Source organism: Salvelinus sp. IW2-2015, unplaced genomic scaffold (genome assembly GCF_002910315.2).
Source record: "Salvelinus sp. IW2-2015 unplaced genomic scaffold, ASM291031v2 Un_scaffold4997, whole genome shotgun sequence".
Classification (NCBI taxonomy): Eukaryota; Metazoa; Chordata; class Actinopteri; order Salmoniformes; family Salmonidae; genus Salvelinus; species Salvelinus sp. IW2-2015.
In genome coordinates this window covers 20,024-32,811 of record NW_019946265.1, presented here as the reverse complement: position 1 = coordinate 32,811, position 12,788 = coordinate 20,024, and the positions used below count along the sequence as shown (strand labels likewise).

General features: G+C 42.5%; 2 protein-coding genes, 2 long non-coding RNA genes and 7 other non-coding genes across 11 annotated transcripts in view; 3 read left to right on the top strand and 8 right to left on the bottom strand.

The window, feature by feature from the left end:
• The first annotated feature begins 6 nt into the window (after window positions 1-6).
• On the top strand, window positions 7-237 carry LOC139026519 (uncharacterized). Its single transcript, XR_011478338.1, has 2 exons — window positions 7-112; window positions 157-237. It is a non-coding gene; the product is annotated as an uncharacterized lncRNA (long non-coding RNA).
• Window positions 238-2,385: 2,148 nt separating this feature from the next.
• On the top strand, window positions 2,386-2,690 carry LOC112077860 (uncharacterized). The gene is made up of 2 exons (XR_002895519.1): window positions 2,386-2,432; window positions 2,556-2,690. It is a non-coding gene; the product is annotated as an uncharacterized lncRNA (long non-coding RNA).
• LOC112077859 (large ribosomal subunit protein uL4B) lies at window positions 2,545-8,259 on the bottom strand. Its single transcript, XM_024144274.2, has 9 exons — window positions 8,146-8,259; window positions 7,276-7,447; window positions 6,668-6,774; window positions 5,467-5,605; window positions 4,210-4,334; window positions 3,837-3,966; window positions 3,421-3,577; window positions 3,078-3,161; window positions 2,545-2,716 (listed from the first exon to the last, which is right to left on the bottom strand). The coding sequence occupies exons 1-9, from the start codon at window positions 8,242-8,244 to the stop codon at window positions 2,560-2,562; spliced, it is 1,170 nt and encodes a 389-aa protein (XP_024000042.2). The 5' UTR covers window positions 8,245-8,259; the 3' UTR covers window positions 2,545-2,559.
• LOC112077867 (small nucleolar RNA SNORD18) lies at window positions 2,928-2,995 on the bottom strand. Its single transcript, XR_002895525.1, has one exon. It is a non-coding gene; the product is annotated as a small nucleolar RNA SNORD18 (small nucleolar RNA).
• LOC112077868 (small nucleolar RNA SNORD18) lies at window positions 3,266-3,333 on the bottom strand. Its single transcript, XR_002895526.1, has one exon. It is a non-coding gene; the product is annotated as a small nucleolar RNA SNORD18 (small nucleolar RNA).
• LOC112077862 (small nucleolar RNA SNORD18) lies at window positions 4,087-4,156 on the bottom strand. The gene has a single exon (XR_002895520.1). It is a non-coding gene; the product is annotated as a small nucleolar RNA SNORD18 (small nucleolar RNA).
• LOC112077863 (small nucleolar RNA SNORD16) lies at window positions 4,727-4,827 on the bottom strand. The gene has a single exon (XR_002895521.1). It is a non-coding gene; the product is annotated as a small nucleolar RNA SNORD16 (small nucleolar RNA).
• LOC112077864 (small nucleolar RNA SNORD16) lies at window positions 5,766-5,864 on the bottom strand. The gene has a single exon (XR_002895522.1). It is a non-coding gene; the product is annotated as a small nucleolar RNA SNORD16 (small nucleolar RNA).
• LOC112077866 (small nucleolar RNA SNORD18) lies at window positions 7,146-7,212 on the bottom strand. The gene has a single exon (XR_002895524.1). It is a non-coding gene; the product is annotated as a small nucleolar RNA SNORD18 (small nucleolar RNA).
• On the bottom strand, window positions 7,591-7,689 carry LOC112077869 (small nucleolar RNA SNORD16). The gene has a single exon (XR_002895527.1). It is a non-coding gene; the product is annotated as a small nucleolar RNA SNORD16 (small nucleolar RNA).
• A 95-nt stretch (window positions 8,260-8,354) lies between the features above and the next one.
• Window positions 8,355-12,788, top strand: part of zwilch (zwilch kinetochore protein) — a 23,586-nt gene continuing 19,152 nt past the window's right edge. The window contains 7 exon segments of the mRNA XM_024144275.2: window positions 8,355-8,811; window positions 11,206-11,335; window positions 11,503-11,620; window positions 11,623-11,740; window positions 11,936-11,939; window positions 12,200-12,233; window positions 12,236-12,292. Coding sequence (XP_024000043.2) covers window positions 8,762-8,811; window positions 11,206-11,335; window positions 11,503-11,620; window positions 11,623-11,740; window positions 11,936-11,939; window positions 12,200-12,233; window positions 12,236-12,292 — 511 coding nt within the window. The 5' untranslated portion in view covers window positions 8,355-8,761.

Here is a 12,788-nt window from a genome sequence, read left to right as displayed (position 1 = left end):
TGCCTACTCGTATCAGTACCGTCTGTCTAATATGAGTCTCCCTACCACACAGATCAAGGCCAAGATGCTGAAGCCCAAGAAGAAGCCGGCCAAGAAGCCAGCCCCCACCAAGGCTGCCCCAACAAGGCTGCCCCAACCAAGGCTGCCCCCGCCAAGGCAACCCCCACCAAGGCATAGCAGCTCTTCTAACAGACTGTGGTGTTCAGATGGTTTCAAATAAAAATCTAAACAAATTCCTATTTGTCTATATTGTTTTTAATGCATTTAACCAGGAAAACAGCCTGTATGTCCAGGTAGGATTCTGTACCTGTATGGTCTGGCAGGTAGGAGTTACAGTACCTGTTGTTGGTCTGGCAGGTAGGAGTTACTGTGCTGTTTGGTCTGGCAGGTAGGAGTTTACTGTGCCTGTATGGTCTGGCAGGTAGGAGTTACTGTGCCTGTATGGTCTGGCAGGTAGGAGTTACAGTACCTGTATGGTCTGGCAGGTAGGAGTTACTGTACCTGTATGGTCTGGCAGGTGGGCGTTACTGTACTGTATGGTCTGGCAGGTAGGAGTTACTGTACTGTTGTCTGGCAGGTAGGAGTTACTGTCTGTTTGGTCTGGCAGGTAGGAGTTACTGTACCTGTTGGTCTGGCAGTAGGAGTTTACTGTACCTGTTGGTCTAGCAGGTAGGAGTTACTGTGCCTGTATGGTCTGGCAGGTGGGCGTTACAGTACCTGTATGGTCTGGCAGGTAGGAGTTACTGTACCTGTATGGTCTGGCAGGTGGGCGTTTACTGTACCTGTATGGTCTGGCAGGTAGGAGTTACTGTACCTGTATGGTCTATTAGGTAGGAGTTACTGTGCCTGTATGGTCTGGCAGGTGGGCGTTACAGTACCTGTATGGTCTGGCAGGTGGGCGTTACAGTACCTGTATGGTCTGGCAGGTAGGAGTTACTGTACCTTGTATGGTCTGGCAGGTAGAGTTACTGTACCTGTATGGTCTGGCAGGTAGGAGTTACTGTGCCTGTATGGTCTGGCAGGTAGGTGTTACTGTACCTGTATGGTCTGGCAGGTAGGAGTCAACTGTACCTGTATGGTCTGGCAGGTAGGAGTTACTGTGCCTGTATGGTCTGGCAGTAGGCGTTACTGTACTGTATGGTCTGGCAGGTAGGAGTTACTGTACCTGTATGTCTGGCAGGTAGGAGTTACTTACCTGTATGGTCTGGCGGGTAGGCGTTACTGTACTGTATGGTCTGGCGGGTAGGAGTTACTGTACCTGTATGGTCTGGCAGGTAGGAGTTACAGTACCTGTATGGTCTGGCAGGTAGGAGTTACTGTACCTGTATGTCTGGCGGGTAGGCGTTTACTGTACCTGTATGGTCTGGCAGGTAGATACTGTACCTGTATGGTCTGGCGGTAGGCGTTAGCAGTACCTGTATGGTCTGCAGGTAGGAGTTACTGTACCTGTATGGTCTGGCAGGTAGGTAACTGTAAGTACCTGTTAAATCCAGTGTTGTGTTCCTAGGTGTCAGGCCTTTATAGTCAGAGGAGAACCCTATTTAGAGCAGTAGGGAGGTGACAGACTCCCAAGCCTACAATTGTCCTTTATTAAAACGCAACCTACATATTGTCCAGTATTATAAAAACAGCAGACCTACATATTGTCCTTTATTAAAACGCAGCTAATATCCTTTTTAAAACAGCAGACCTACATATTGTCCTTTATTAAAAAAAGCAACCTACATATTTCCTTATTAAAACAGCAGACCTACATATTGCTCTTTTATTCAACAGCAGACCTAACTATTGTCCTTTTTAAAACAAGCAGACCTACATATTGTCCTTTATTAAAACAGCAGACCTACATATTGTCCTTTATTAAAACAGCAGACCTACATATTGTCCTTTATTAAAACAGCAGACCTACATATTTGTCCTTTATTAAAACAGCAGACCTACATATTGTCCCTATATTAAAACAACAGAACCTATAATGTTGTCCTTATTAAATACACCCCGATGAAACAAAGCAATTCTGTTTGAATACAGGCTATGAGTGTTTGGCTAAGCAGGTGTGTGTCCCAATATCTCCTTAAGTGTGTACTTGTTCGCTGCTTCCCCAAATAATTGGATTGGTGGAAGCATGAGCTCATGGGAGTTTCCACCACTTTCAAATCATTGAGGGAAGTGAACAAGTGCACACTTTTGGTCGGAAGGAGAACTCATTTGGGACATAACCTAAGGTGTATAGAGGGCATCACATGCCCACACTGTGTGTTGGGTGACTGGCTGGTTGAGTCCGAATGGTGCTACACAGCCAGCCTGCGAAGTCCACTCCTCTGCCTCCGACTGTTTGATGAATTGATGAACCTGGAGATACGTCAGTCAAGAGAGACATGGTTAAAGAGTACTACAATACGAGTCTTGGGTCCAGTTTCCCTATTATACAGGTCTTTATATGCAACAAAACAGCCATCGGCCATCTTGGGTCCAGTTTCCCTATTATACATACAGGTCTTTATATGCAACAAATAGCCATCGGCCATCTTGGGTCCAGTTTCCCTATTATACAGGTCTTTATATGCAACAAACAGCCATCTTGGGTCTACTCACCGCCGGGTCATGCAGCAGGATGGCTTGACGTCTGGCCGTCTTGGCGTAGGGGTTCAGCTTCATCATTATTCTCAGGTTCTTCAGAGGGTTCTTCTTCAGGACTCTGCGCCTGATCTTCTTGCTGTGAGGAGACATGAGAAACGAGGGGGGGGGTCAGTAGGAGGGAAAATCTGTTGATATTTGGTGGTTCGATGTGTTGAGAATAGTAGCATCCCAAGAGGCACGACATTCCCTAAATAGTGCACTACTTTTGACCAAAGTCAACTTGGCCGTGATCAAAATGTAGTGCACTATGTTGGGAATGGGGGGGGCATTTGGGATGCTATTTTGTCATGCTCAGGACTCCAAATAAAATCAGGATTCAGAAACACGGACCTGAAGTGGAACCTCATCATGGCTTCGATGTCACAGTGGAGCATAACGCACTACAGTACCCATAATGCTCTGTACAATATAAAGCAAGAAGGGGGGGGGGGTCTTACTTTGGTGCACGAAGTGCTTTCTGGATCTCCTCACTCTTCAGAATCCTGCTCAGATCTGTGTTGGTCATCTTGTGCATGGGCAGACTAGAGGAGGGAGACAGGACAGACAGGTCAGAGGTCAACAGTACCTCTGTTAGGGAAGCAGCATGTGGTTTAGCAACAGACCATTTTTTTTGAGACACTCATCAAAACTCAGAACTTCTGGTAAATATCAGGATTCAGAAACACGGACCGAAGTAGAAGCTCATCACTGTCGGAATTAAATAACTCAAAATKTCTTACTAACTCCGCTCACTGCAACCGTTTACCGGCCGGGACGCTACGTAACGCCCGTTTAACTCACTTGTAGTCCACCTTGAGAGAGGCAGACTTGCGCCAGGTTCCGTAGAGCTGGTCCAGCTTGCGGAAMGCGGACTCGGTCCAMATYCAGAACCGACCGACGTGACCYCCGGGGGCGAGCCTCAGCAGGTTCAGCTTGTTCACGTTCTGCAGGGTGATACCTGGGTGAAAAGAAGCGTCAAATACAAAACGAGTAAACACGCTGATGATTTAACGGACGCTCAAATCTACAGAGGAAAATGGCACCAAAATTGAAAAGTAACTCCACATTATGTTAGAGAACTAGTATCCATTGATGTTTGTATTGGGTTTTGATCCTATGCAAAAATCAAATGGACCTGAATGGGAATCAGAACTTCCATTGACACCCCCCCCACCTCCACCAGGTTCCCCTCTAGCCCCCCCCACAGCCATACACACCAGGGATGTTCCTGAAGGCCTTGGTAACACCTTGATCCTGGTTGTAGATGATGCAGGGTCCTTTGCGCTGGATACGTCTGCGATTCCTCATCTTACCTTTACCAGCTCGCATGCGCTGTGACGCGTACACCTGCACACARCCAGAGGACACYTTAATCTCATACACACACCCAGAGGACACACATTTAGCATCTTACGTCAACAGAACGAGAAAAAAGCTGTGCTTTCATCTTGATAATGTCAATATTTCACGCTCAGGACTTCCATTCAAAAATCAGGATTCAGAAACACGGACCTGAAGTGGAACCTCATCACGGCACCATAAACAGTACAACGACGACCAGAGAGACGGTATTAAGTCTTTTTTACTAACTTTCTTGATGTCGTTCCAGGCCTTGAGTTTCTTCAACAGCAGCACGGCCTCCTTTGTCTTTTTGTAACCCTCCACTTTGTCTTCTACCACCAGGGGAACCTCTGGGATCTCCTCGATGCGGTGTCCTGAAGGAGAGAGACTCTTCAGATTGTTGTACAGCTCCTTCACGTTCTAATTCTACACGTTACTTTGATCAGAATTGTATACACATCGTGCCGGTGTGGAGGTACGACGTTATCGTTAGAAGCCATGCTGTCGACGTTCTCTTTTGTCACTGGCATGCACAAGTAGCGTGGCTAGCTAAATACCCCCCCGAGAAGACTCAGACAAACTCGAGTCGTATATGACGAGTGACATTTGACATAACTAACGAAAGTAACAAATTATAGTACCTGAAACCGTTGTTCATGCTTAGTATTGAAAAGTTATGCCGTGTTGGGGTATACCGTACAACACTAGTGACTACTAGTCCAGTATCGGCTACAGCTTCTCTAGTACAGGCACATCCAAGACATCTTGCTCAGAATTAATATTTCGTCAACCCGCCGCGGCAGCTATAAGACAGTCGGCAAACCGTCACTGCACACAGAGTCAGACGCAAATTACACCATCATAGCAAGTCTTATGGATCGACATTTAAAGAGCCTGTGATTAATTAGGATTTTATTTAGCTGTGTGTGTGGGGGGGGGTTAAAGGTACAAAATACTAAGTAATATTATATTTCCCATATGTACTGTGGGATGCCACTCAAAATAATATTTTTTTGTTCGTTGATAAATGCCAAGTTTACATTATTTATCGTCATATTACGTCGTTACACATCTCATTGTAGTCCGGATAGCAGCTCGTATCCAGCTAAAAACAATAAGGTGCGGTTCGCCCATGTTGAACGTTATATAGTTGTTGTGCATCTGATTAATGTTATATCGATGATTCTCTGGGTCACTTCATGTTTGAATGTGTATCTGAGTTATTGATGTTCGAGCGGATATCCGCCCGGTATGACAGAGCAGCGTGATCAAGTCTCTCTCGCTACACTGAGCTAATAGGAATATGACGTTTAGATCGGGTAAAACGTTTTATCAGACTACACGTATCAGCTATATAAATCAAAGTGGATCGAACGGGGGAAAAAATGATTCTCAAAACAAGAAATGTAAAAATGTTTACGGTTAAATGAAAAACCATATATCAGGGTCCATAACACGGATGAAAAACAAAACTGTACTGCATCAAAAGGATGGCAGGCGGCGTACCTTTGGACATGACGAGCGCGGGCAGGGCGGAGGCAGCCAGGGCGGAGCAGATGGCGTAACGCTTCTGGGTGGTGTTGATCCTGCGGTGCCAACGGCGCCAGGTCTTGGTGGGGGCGAACATGCGACCTCCACGACACATCTACAGTCACAAGGGGGTTAAGGAAGTGTAGCGAGCTAATGGATAAATAAACATTGCTTCTTCAAAGAGCTTGATTACTGGACACGTGTAACCATGGTATCACCATGACTATGTTTTTTTGGTCCGGGAAACAGGCCCTAAAATGTGTTCGCGAGTATCTTGCTCAGACTCAAGGTTCGTCAACCACTTGTGCCAGCATATGACATTAGGCATAACGTCACTGAACACAGTGTAGGACGCAAATTACACCATCACTGCAAGCCTCGGAATGTCTGGTTATAACTCAGCATGTACCACCTACATGGGCTGTGTTCATTAGGCGACACAAACGGATAAAAATACAAAAAATTAGGTGCCACCCGTATTTGTACAATAAAACTTAAGTCGGTTGCAAAAACGTTTTGTTGAGATGAGCCCTAATGAACACAAACATGGCCCATTAGACGGACATGGTGAGATTCACAAGGGGACAATAAAGGAAAACATACCAAACCAAATCTGTATTTTGGATGTAAATACCATGTTATGGAACACGTGCTTTTAGAAACGGCAAAGTGTCACGATACAGGTCTTTAAAGGTTGTACACAAGAAATTGTGTCATCTTGAAATTTGTATTGCTTTTTTGGGGCGACACCTCTCCCTCCATTCTACATGCAGAATAGAGAGAAAAGCTGGATAGTAGAAACCACTTGAGTCTCACCAAACTGAATATAACATAGCAGATTAAGTTCAGAATTAACAGTTTCACGTGTACAAAATTTAAAGACTTGCATCACTATAGTTTCAGTTAGTAAAAGGCTGTATTTTAGAGTTTATGTTCAGTTTTAAACAAGCTCCCACAATGCAGCAGGAGGATGAGGAAGTCTATTGTTGGTTTGGGATAGTTTTTCAAAACCAAATGAAATCTCAAGTGTCTGGACAGTTCTATAACATGCCATTTGAATCCAAAAATACAGCTTTGGTTGTCAAAGTAAACTTCTCCTTTAAGATCAATGTTAAACTGTTGGGTTTCAAAGTAAACCTCTCCTTTAAGATCAATGTTAAACTGTCTGAGAGGATACATTGCCGAAGGCTCCCTGGCCGGAGCGGTGGGTACCACCTCCCCTCACACGGGGGATACGGGCCACAGCTCTGCCGGTACCCCAGGACTCAGCACTGGTCTGGTGACCTGGAACACAAAAACATTAGAACCTGTATACTTTGTCAGTAAATGTATATCCTGAATAAAAAAAATGCAACAATGAGATCTTTCATATGGAAGACATCCGTCAATAGAAATAAATTCATTAGGTCCTAATCTATGGATTTCACAGGCCTGGGAATACAGCTCTGTACCCGTTGGTCATTATGCATTCAAAATAATGAAAACCAGTCAGTATCTGGTGTGACGACCATTTGCCTCATGCAGAACATGAGAATTAAGTTAAGAGTATGGAAACTTTCTGGAATCCTCCCCCCCCCCTTTAGACCATGAAACCAACAGATTACATGTTGTGCTGAAATACACCCCCCCCCCCCCCTCAGTGGTACAGGTGAAAGCCCTTCAGAACTTCTAGTATAATCAGGTTTCAGAAACACGGACCGAAGTTAAAACTCATCACCAAAGCTTTTCACCTGTATCCAAAGAAATTGCTTATTTGATTGAATAAATGTTCAAAAGATCACTCACCTGCAAGTCCGCTGACGGCATAGGGCTGACGACTGTTCTTGCGCATGTTGGTGTGCACGAAGTTGACAATGTCGGGGCGGATGGGAGCCTTGAACACCGCAGGCATGACAACATTTTTGCCTGAGCTTTCTCCTTTCTCGGAGTAGATCGAGATTAAAGGCCGGGCACAAGCCTGTGGGCGAAAACAGTCAAAATTAAATGCATGTTCGGCAAAATGCTTACCATGTACCTGATAGCATGTATCTAKCTAGCCACCGACACGCTACATATCAAATGATGAACGTTAGCTAACTACATGTAGTTTCATGGTTATCTTGCTCAGACTCAGTTGTCGTCATTCACTTGCGCCAGCATATGACAATAGGCATTTGTCGACTGATCGCAAAGTAGGACGCAAATTACACCATCATAGCAAGTACATGTAAAAAATCCCGATTCTCTCAGTCCCGCTAGCCGCCGTGCTAGTAGCTAGGTACCACGCTAACCAGAAAATGTGTGATCTTTGGATTAATTATCTGTAGCTGACTAGCTAGTTGGCTAACTTACGCAAATGTGTAAGTGATCTACAGTTTACTAAGTACATATTCAAAGTAGTTGCGTGAAGAAATGTGTARTGGTTTACGAACTTCACGTATATTTTAGAAAACCCGGTTATACGGCCTGTGGTTGAAAGGAAAGCACACGTGTGACTTGGCTAGAACATCGCAGACAAAATGGCTCCTCTTTTAAACTTCCTTTAGATTCGCCGTAAAATACGTTAAATTGTATTGCCTAAGAAACATATTGGCAAGAGAAGTCTTTGATTTTGCAATATCAATTGATTGCTAATGTTAAATAGTATTTGCTGATACAAAAAGCTAGGATTCTCACCATTTTTATCTTTTTAGTCTCGGCTCGCCGCGAACCACGCTCCTTACTCAATGGCGGCCACAGTAGAAAAGGAAGTTGGTAATGCAACTCACAGGACATATGCTTCCGACCACGTCACACTTCCGACAACTGAAACTTTCAATGAATTCAATACTACACAGGGACATGTTTTTCGATTCTAAGTCAATATACGTACTCTTTCAACTTATAAACATTTAATATCGAACTTGAAATACTATACAACGACGAAAACATTTTTTATAAATGAGATTACATAGGTCCCTACTGCGCAGTACGGCGGAGGAAACAAGTGTGGTGACCGGACTACTTTCGTGATAATTATTTCTTGGAATTATATATATTTTCTTAAATGTAACTACCACACGGGCCAGTTGTGTGAAAATATYTATTTTATCTTACTCGTCTTTGTATAAAAAAAATATAGAATAAAAATAGTTTGTGTTCGTAGTGCCGACTGATGACGTCAAGCGTCCACTGGCTGTATTGGCGCGAACGTCAAATTCAGTCGTAGCTACCGCTCGAACTTTTATTTAGTATTTTTCTGACTTCATAACACCAACTAACGTACTATTTTGGTAACTAGCTACCCAATGAAATGGGCTCCAAGATCATCACCGATGCTGTACAGTTTTCGAAAATTCTTCGGTGAGTTATCGTTTTCAAATGTGTGGCTAGCGACTCTGTCTCCTGTTTGTTATTCTGAACTTAGTTAACGTTAGCTAGCTAACTGAGTTAGCTTATTATTGATTAGTGCCAACTGTAAAGTTTGGTGGAGGAGGAATAATAATGATCTAGGCCCCTTAGTTGCAATGAAGGGGAAATCTTAACGCTACAGCAAACAATGACATTCTAGACSATTCTGTGCTTCCCACTTTGTGGCAACAGTGTATAAGAGGAATACAGAGGATGGAAGAGAGCGTGGCCAGCGAGATGCATGAATTGCGCAAGAAAGGAACAGTGAAGACAGAGATTTATGTGTAAATTAGAAGTGAATTCAGGCTCAGCTGTTACTCTCCCATTCGTATGCTAGTCTACATATTAGGCCAAGCCTTACAGTGAATTTAGGCGATCACCACCTGTGCTATYCAAYCCAMAGACAAAACKTWTTTTTTTTGTCTGATGCYCGTTTTGTGCCAAKGAATTGAAGTTGAACATAGCCAAATATCAGTTTAATTACATGTGCAATAAAGTATAATGTCTAGGCATATTTAAARAAATCCTGGTGCAACAGATCGCAAAGCAGAGWATCCCCATTCCCCACTGAGRTCATTTTTGGAAATGGCAAGTTCACYTTCTCATCCATAAACCCATATCACGTGCAAGTGTGGTGTCCAGCAGCTGATACCGGCAGGATGGGGGTGTGCTCTTCATTAGGAGGGACGTTCTAACACGGATCGCTAAAATAATGATTATGCTCACATTTCCTCAATGTTAAATATTAGGCGTATGGAGACGCCTATTGATTTGMCAGCGAAGCACGAATGATCAGTGTAGCAACTATGGTCACAACATGATGTTAAATTATCTTTACCACTAGAATAATAACAACCACAAGGCTTCCGTCACACACTCAATTTAATGTTTAAAAAAAAATATATATATACAGAATTACAGAGGGCAGTTTAGAAAAATAACTTAAGTGCAAATCGTCCTCTGGAATTTACCCCATGCTGGGATAATAATTACAAAACGAACTTCTCTACTAATACTATAGCTGTCTCTCCCCCTTCAAAACTACCCTTGTTAATTCATTTGAAAGGAAACATTATTTTAGCGTTATGCTATAATGTAGCCTACTTTCTGATGGACTACAGCCAAGATTTGAAGCTTTTGAATATGTTTTTAGGACAAATGTGATTTGTGTGGCTTTGATTGATGAGTCCTTTTGGAGTGTGTGTGAGATAAAATCTAACTTTATTTGTCACATGCGCCGAATACAACAAGTGTAGACTTAACCATGAAATGTTTCCTTACAAGCCCTTAACCAACAATTAAGTTCAAGAAAGAGTTAAGAAAATATTTACCAAGTAGACTAAAAATAAAAAGTATAATAAAAAGTAACACAATAAGAATAACGAGGCTATATACAGGGGGCACCGGTACAGAGTCAATGTGGAGGCTATATACAGGGGTACCGTACAGAGTCAGTGCGGAGGCTATATACAGGGTGTACCGTACAGAGTCAATGTGAAGGCTATAAACAGGGGGTTCTGGTACAGAGTCAATGTGGAGGCTATATACATGGGGTACCGGTACAGAGTCAATGTGGAGGCTATATACAGGGGGCACCGGTACCGAGTCAGTGTGCAGTGGTACAGGCTAGTTGAGGTAATCTGTACATGTAGGTGGGGGTGAAGTGACTATGCATAGGTAACAAACAAACAGCGAGTAGCAGCAGTGTACAAAAGAAGGGGGGTCAATGTAAATTGTCCAGTGGCGATTTAATGAATTGTTCAGCAGTCTAATGGCTTGGGGGTAGAAGCTGTTGAGGAGCCTTTTGGTCCTAGACTTGGCGCTCCGGTACCGCTTGCACACACCCCATGTTCCATAACATTGTCATGGATAATCTGAATGTTGTTTCCAACTACCAATCAGCAACTGAACGGTGAGTGTAATGTTAGCGAAATAGACTGGTACCCAGGCTAGTCAAGCCAGGTATGAACTTTCAAAAAATATTATAAAGAAAAATGGAGCTACAAGTAACCAATAAATAATGTTTTGTCTGGATATAATCTATATGGTTTTGGACCAAGTGTGCATGCGCCCTCCAGAGGTTTCTTGTACATTTTTATTTATACCTTTTTTTGGAAGTATGAACAGGGAGTGAAGGCACTAAATGACGATAGTTGCTCAGCGAAACTTTCTATATTTTGTGAMTCTTGGTCACTAACATATTTTGTGTAATGGGACAATAACTGGTAGCTAATTGGGCTAGAGAGGATACTTGTTATGTTCATAATCTCCTCCTCTGCCCAGATACTGGTTCAGCTAATCAGAAATGTTTTTAAAACAATTTTTTTTATGCATTTATGATTTTAGGACTCTTCAAGATGACTGCAAAGACTCCTGTATATATGAGCAAGACATCCAGATACTGAGAGTGAATGGAGAGAAACACCTCCACTACATCTACAGTGGTGACAGACCAGTCTTCGTCTGTGAGAAAACGGTAAATTCTGCTCTATTGAAGAGATTTCCAGTCAACCCACCCTATTTATTGAGAATCTTTGCATTATTCGTTTTGTATTACTGTACTGTATTTCCATTAGACAATCAATTCACCCAATCGTTCTAATATTGAGCCACTATTTTACTGTGTTGTTGTCGTGTGACAAGGCCCCACAGATCGACCCTGAAGATGACAAAATGGATGAGACGCACTCCGACGATGAGACAGATCACCAAGTCAAGATAGAGTTGGGGCCACAGCCTCTCACCATCATGAAAGCAAGGTCTCCTCCTCCCTCTTGTTGTTGTTCTCCTCCTCCTCCATCTTGTTGTTGTTCTCCTCCTCCTCCATCTTGTTGTTGTTCTCCTCCTCCTCCATCTTGTTGTTGTTCTCCTCCTCCTCCCAGTCTGGTTTAACTAGACTATCACACTATTAAACCTCATGTATTAAAGCCTGTTGAACTGTTCAGTCTGGTTTAACTAGACTATCACACTATAAACCTAATGTATTAAAGCCTGTTGAACACACCGTTCAGTCTGGTTTAACTAGACTATCACACTATAAACCTAATGTATTAAAGCCTGTGTTGAAACTGTTCAGTCTGGTTTAACTAGACTATCACACTATTAACCTAATGTATTAAAGCCTGTTGAACACACCATTCAGATCTGGTTTAACTAGACTATCACACTATAAACCTCATGTATTAAAGCCTGTTGAACACACCATTCAGTCTGGTTTAACTAGACTATCACACTATAAACCTAATGTATTAAAGCCTGTTGAACTGTTCAGTCTGGTTTAACTAGACTATCACACTATAAACCTAATGTATTAAAGCCTGTTGCTGGTTGTGGTTGTCAGATCCTGGCTGATGGTCTGAGGACAGGAGAGACGGAGTGATGGAACCTGTGGAGACGAGGTCTGCTGTGCAGTTGACAAGGGAATACCTGGATGGTAGGATGCTTACCATTTTGTACTTTTCAGTCATTTAAGCATCTCCAAAAATTTTAAGCAAACATTTTATTAGAAAAACAACTTCTTACAACTATATGAAATTAGTTGCTTTTTAACCACTCTGAAATAAACATGTTTTTAAAAATATTTATACAGTGGGCAAAAAAGTATTTAGTCAGCCACCAAATGTGCAAGTTCTCCCACTTAAAAAGATGAGAGAGGCCTGTAATTTTCATCATAGGTACACTTCAACTATGACAGACAAAATGAGGGGGAAAAATCCAGAAAATCACATTGTAGGATTTTTAATGAATTTATTTGCAAATTATGGTGGAAAATAAACTTTTGTTATTGACCAAATACTTATCTCAATACTTTGTTATATACCCTTTGCTGGCAATGACAGAGGTCAAACGTTTTCAGTAACCACTCTTTTAACCACTCTGAAATAAACTAATATATATATAATAATCTTTATTGTCTGTCGCTCACTCTT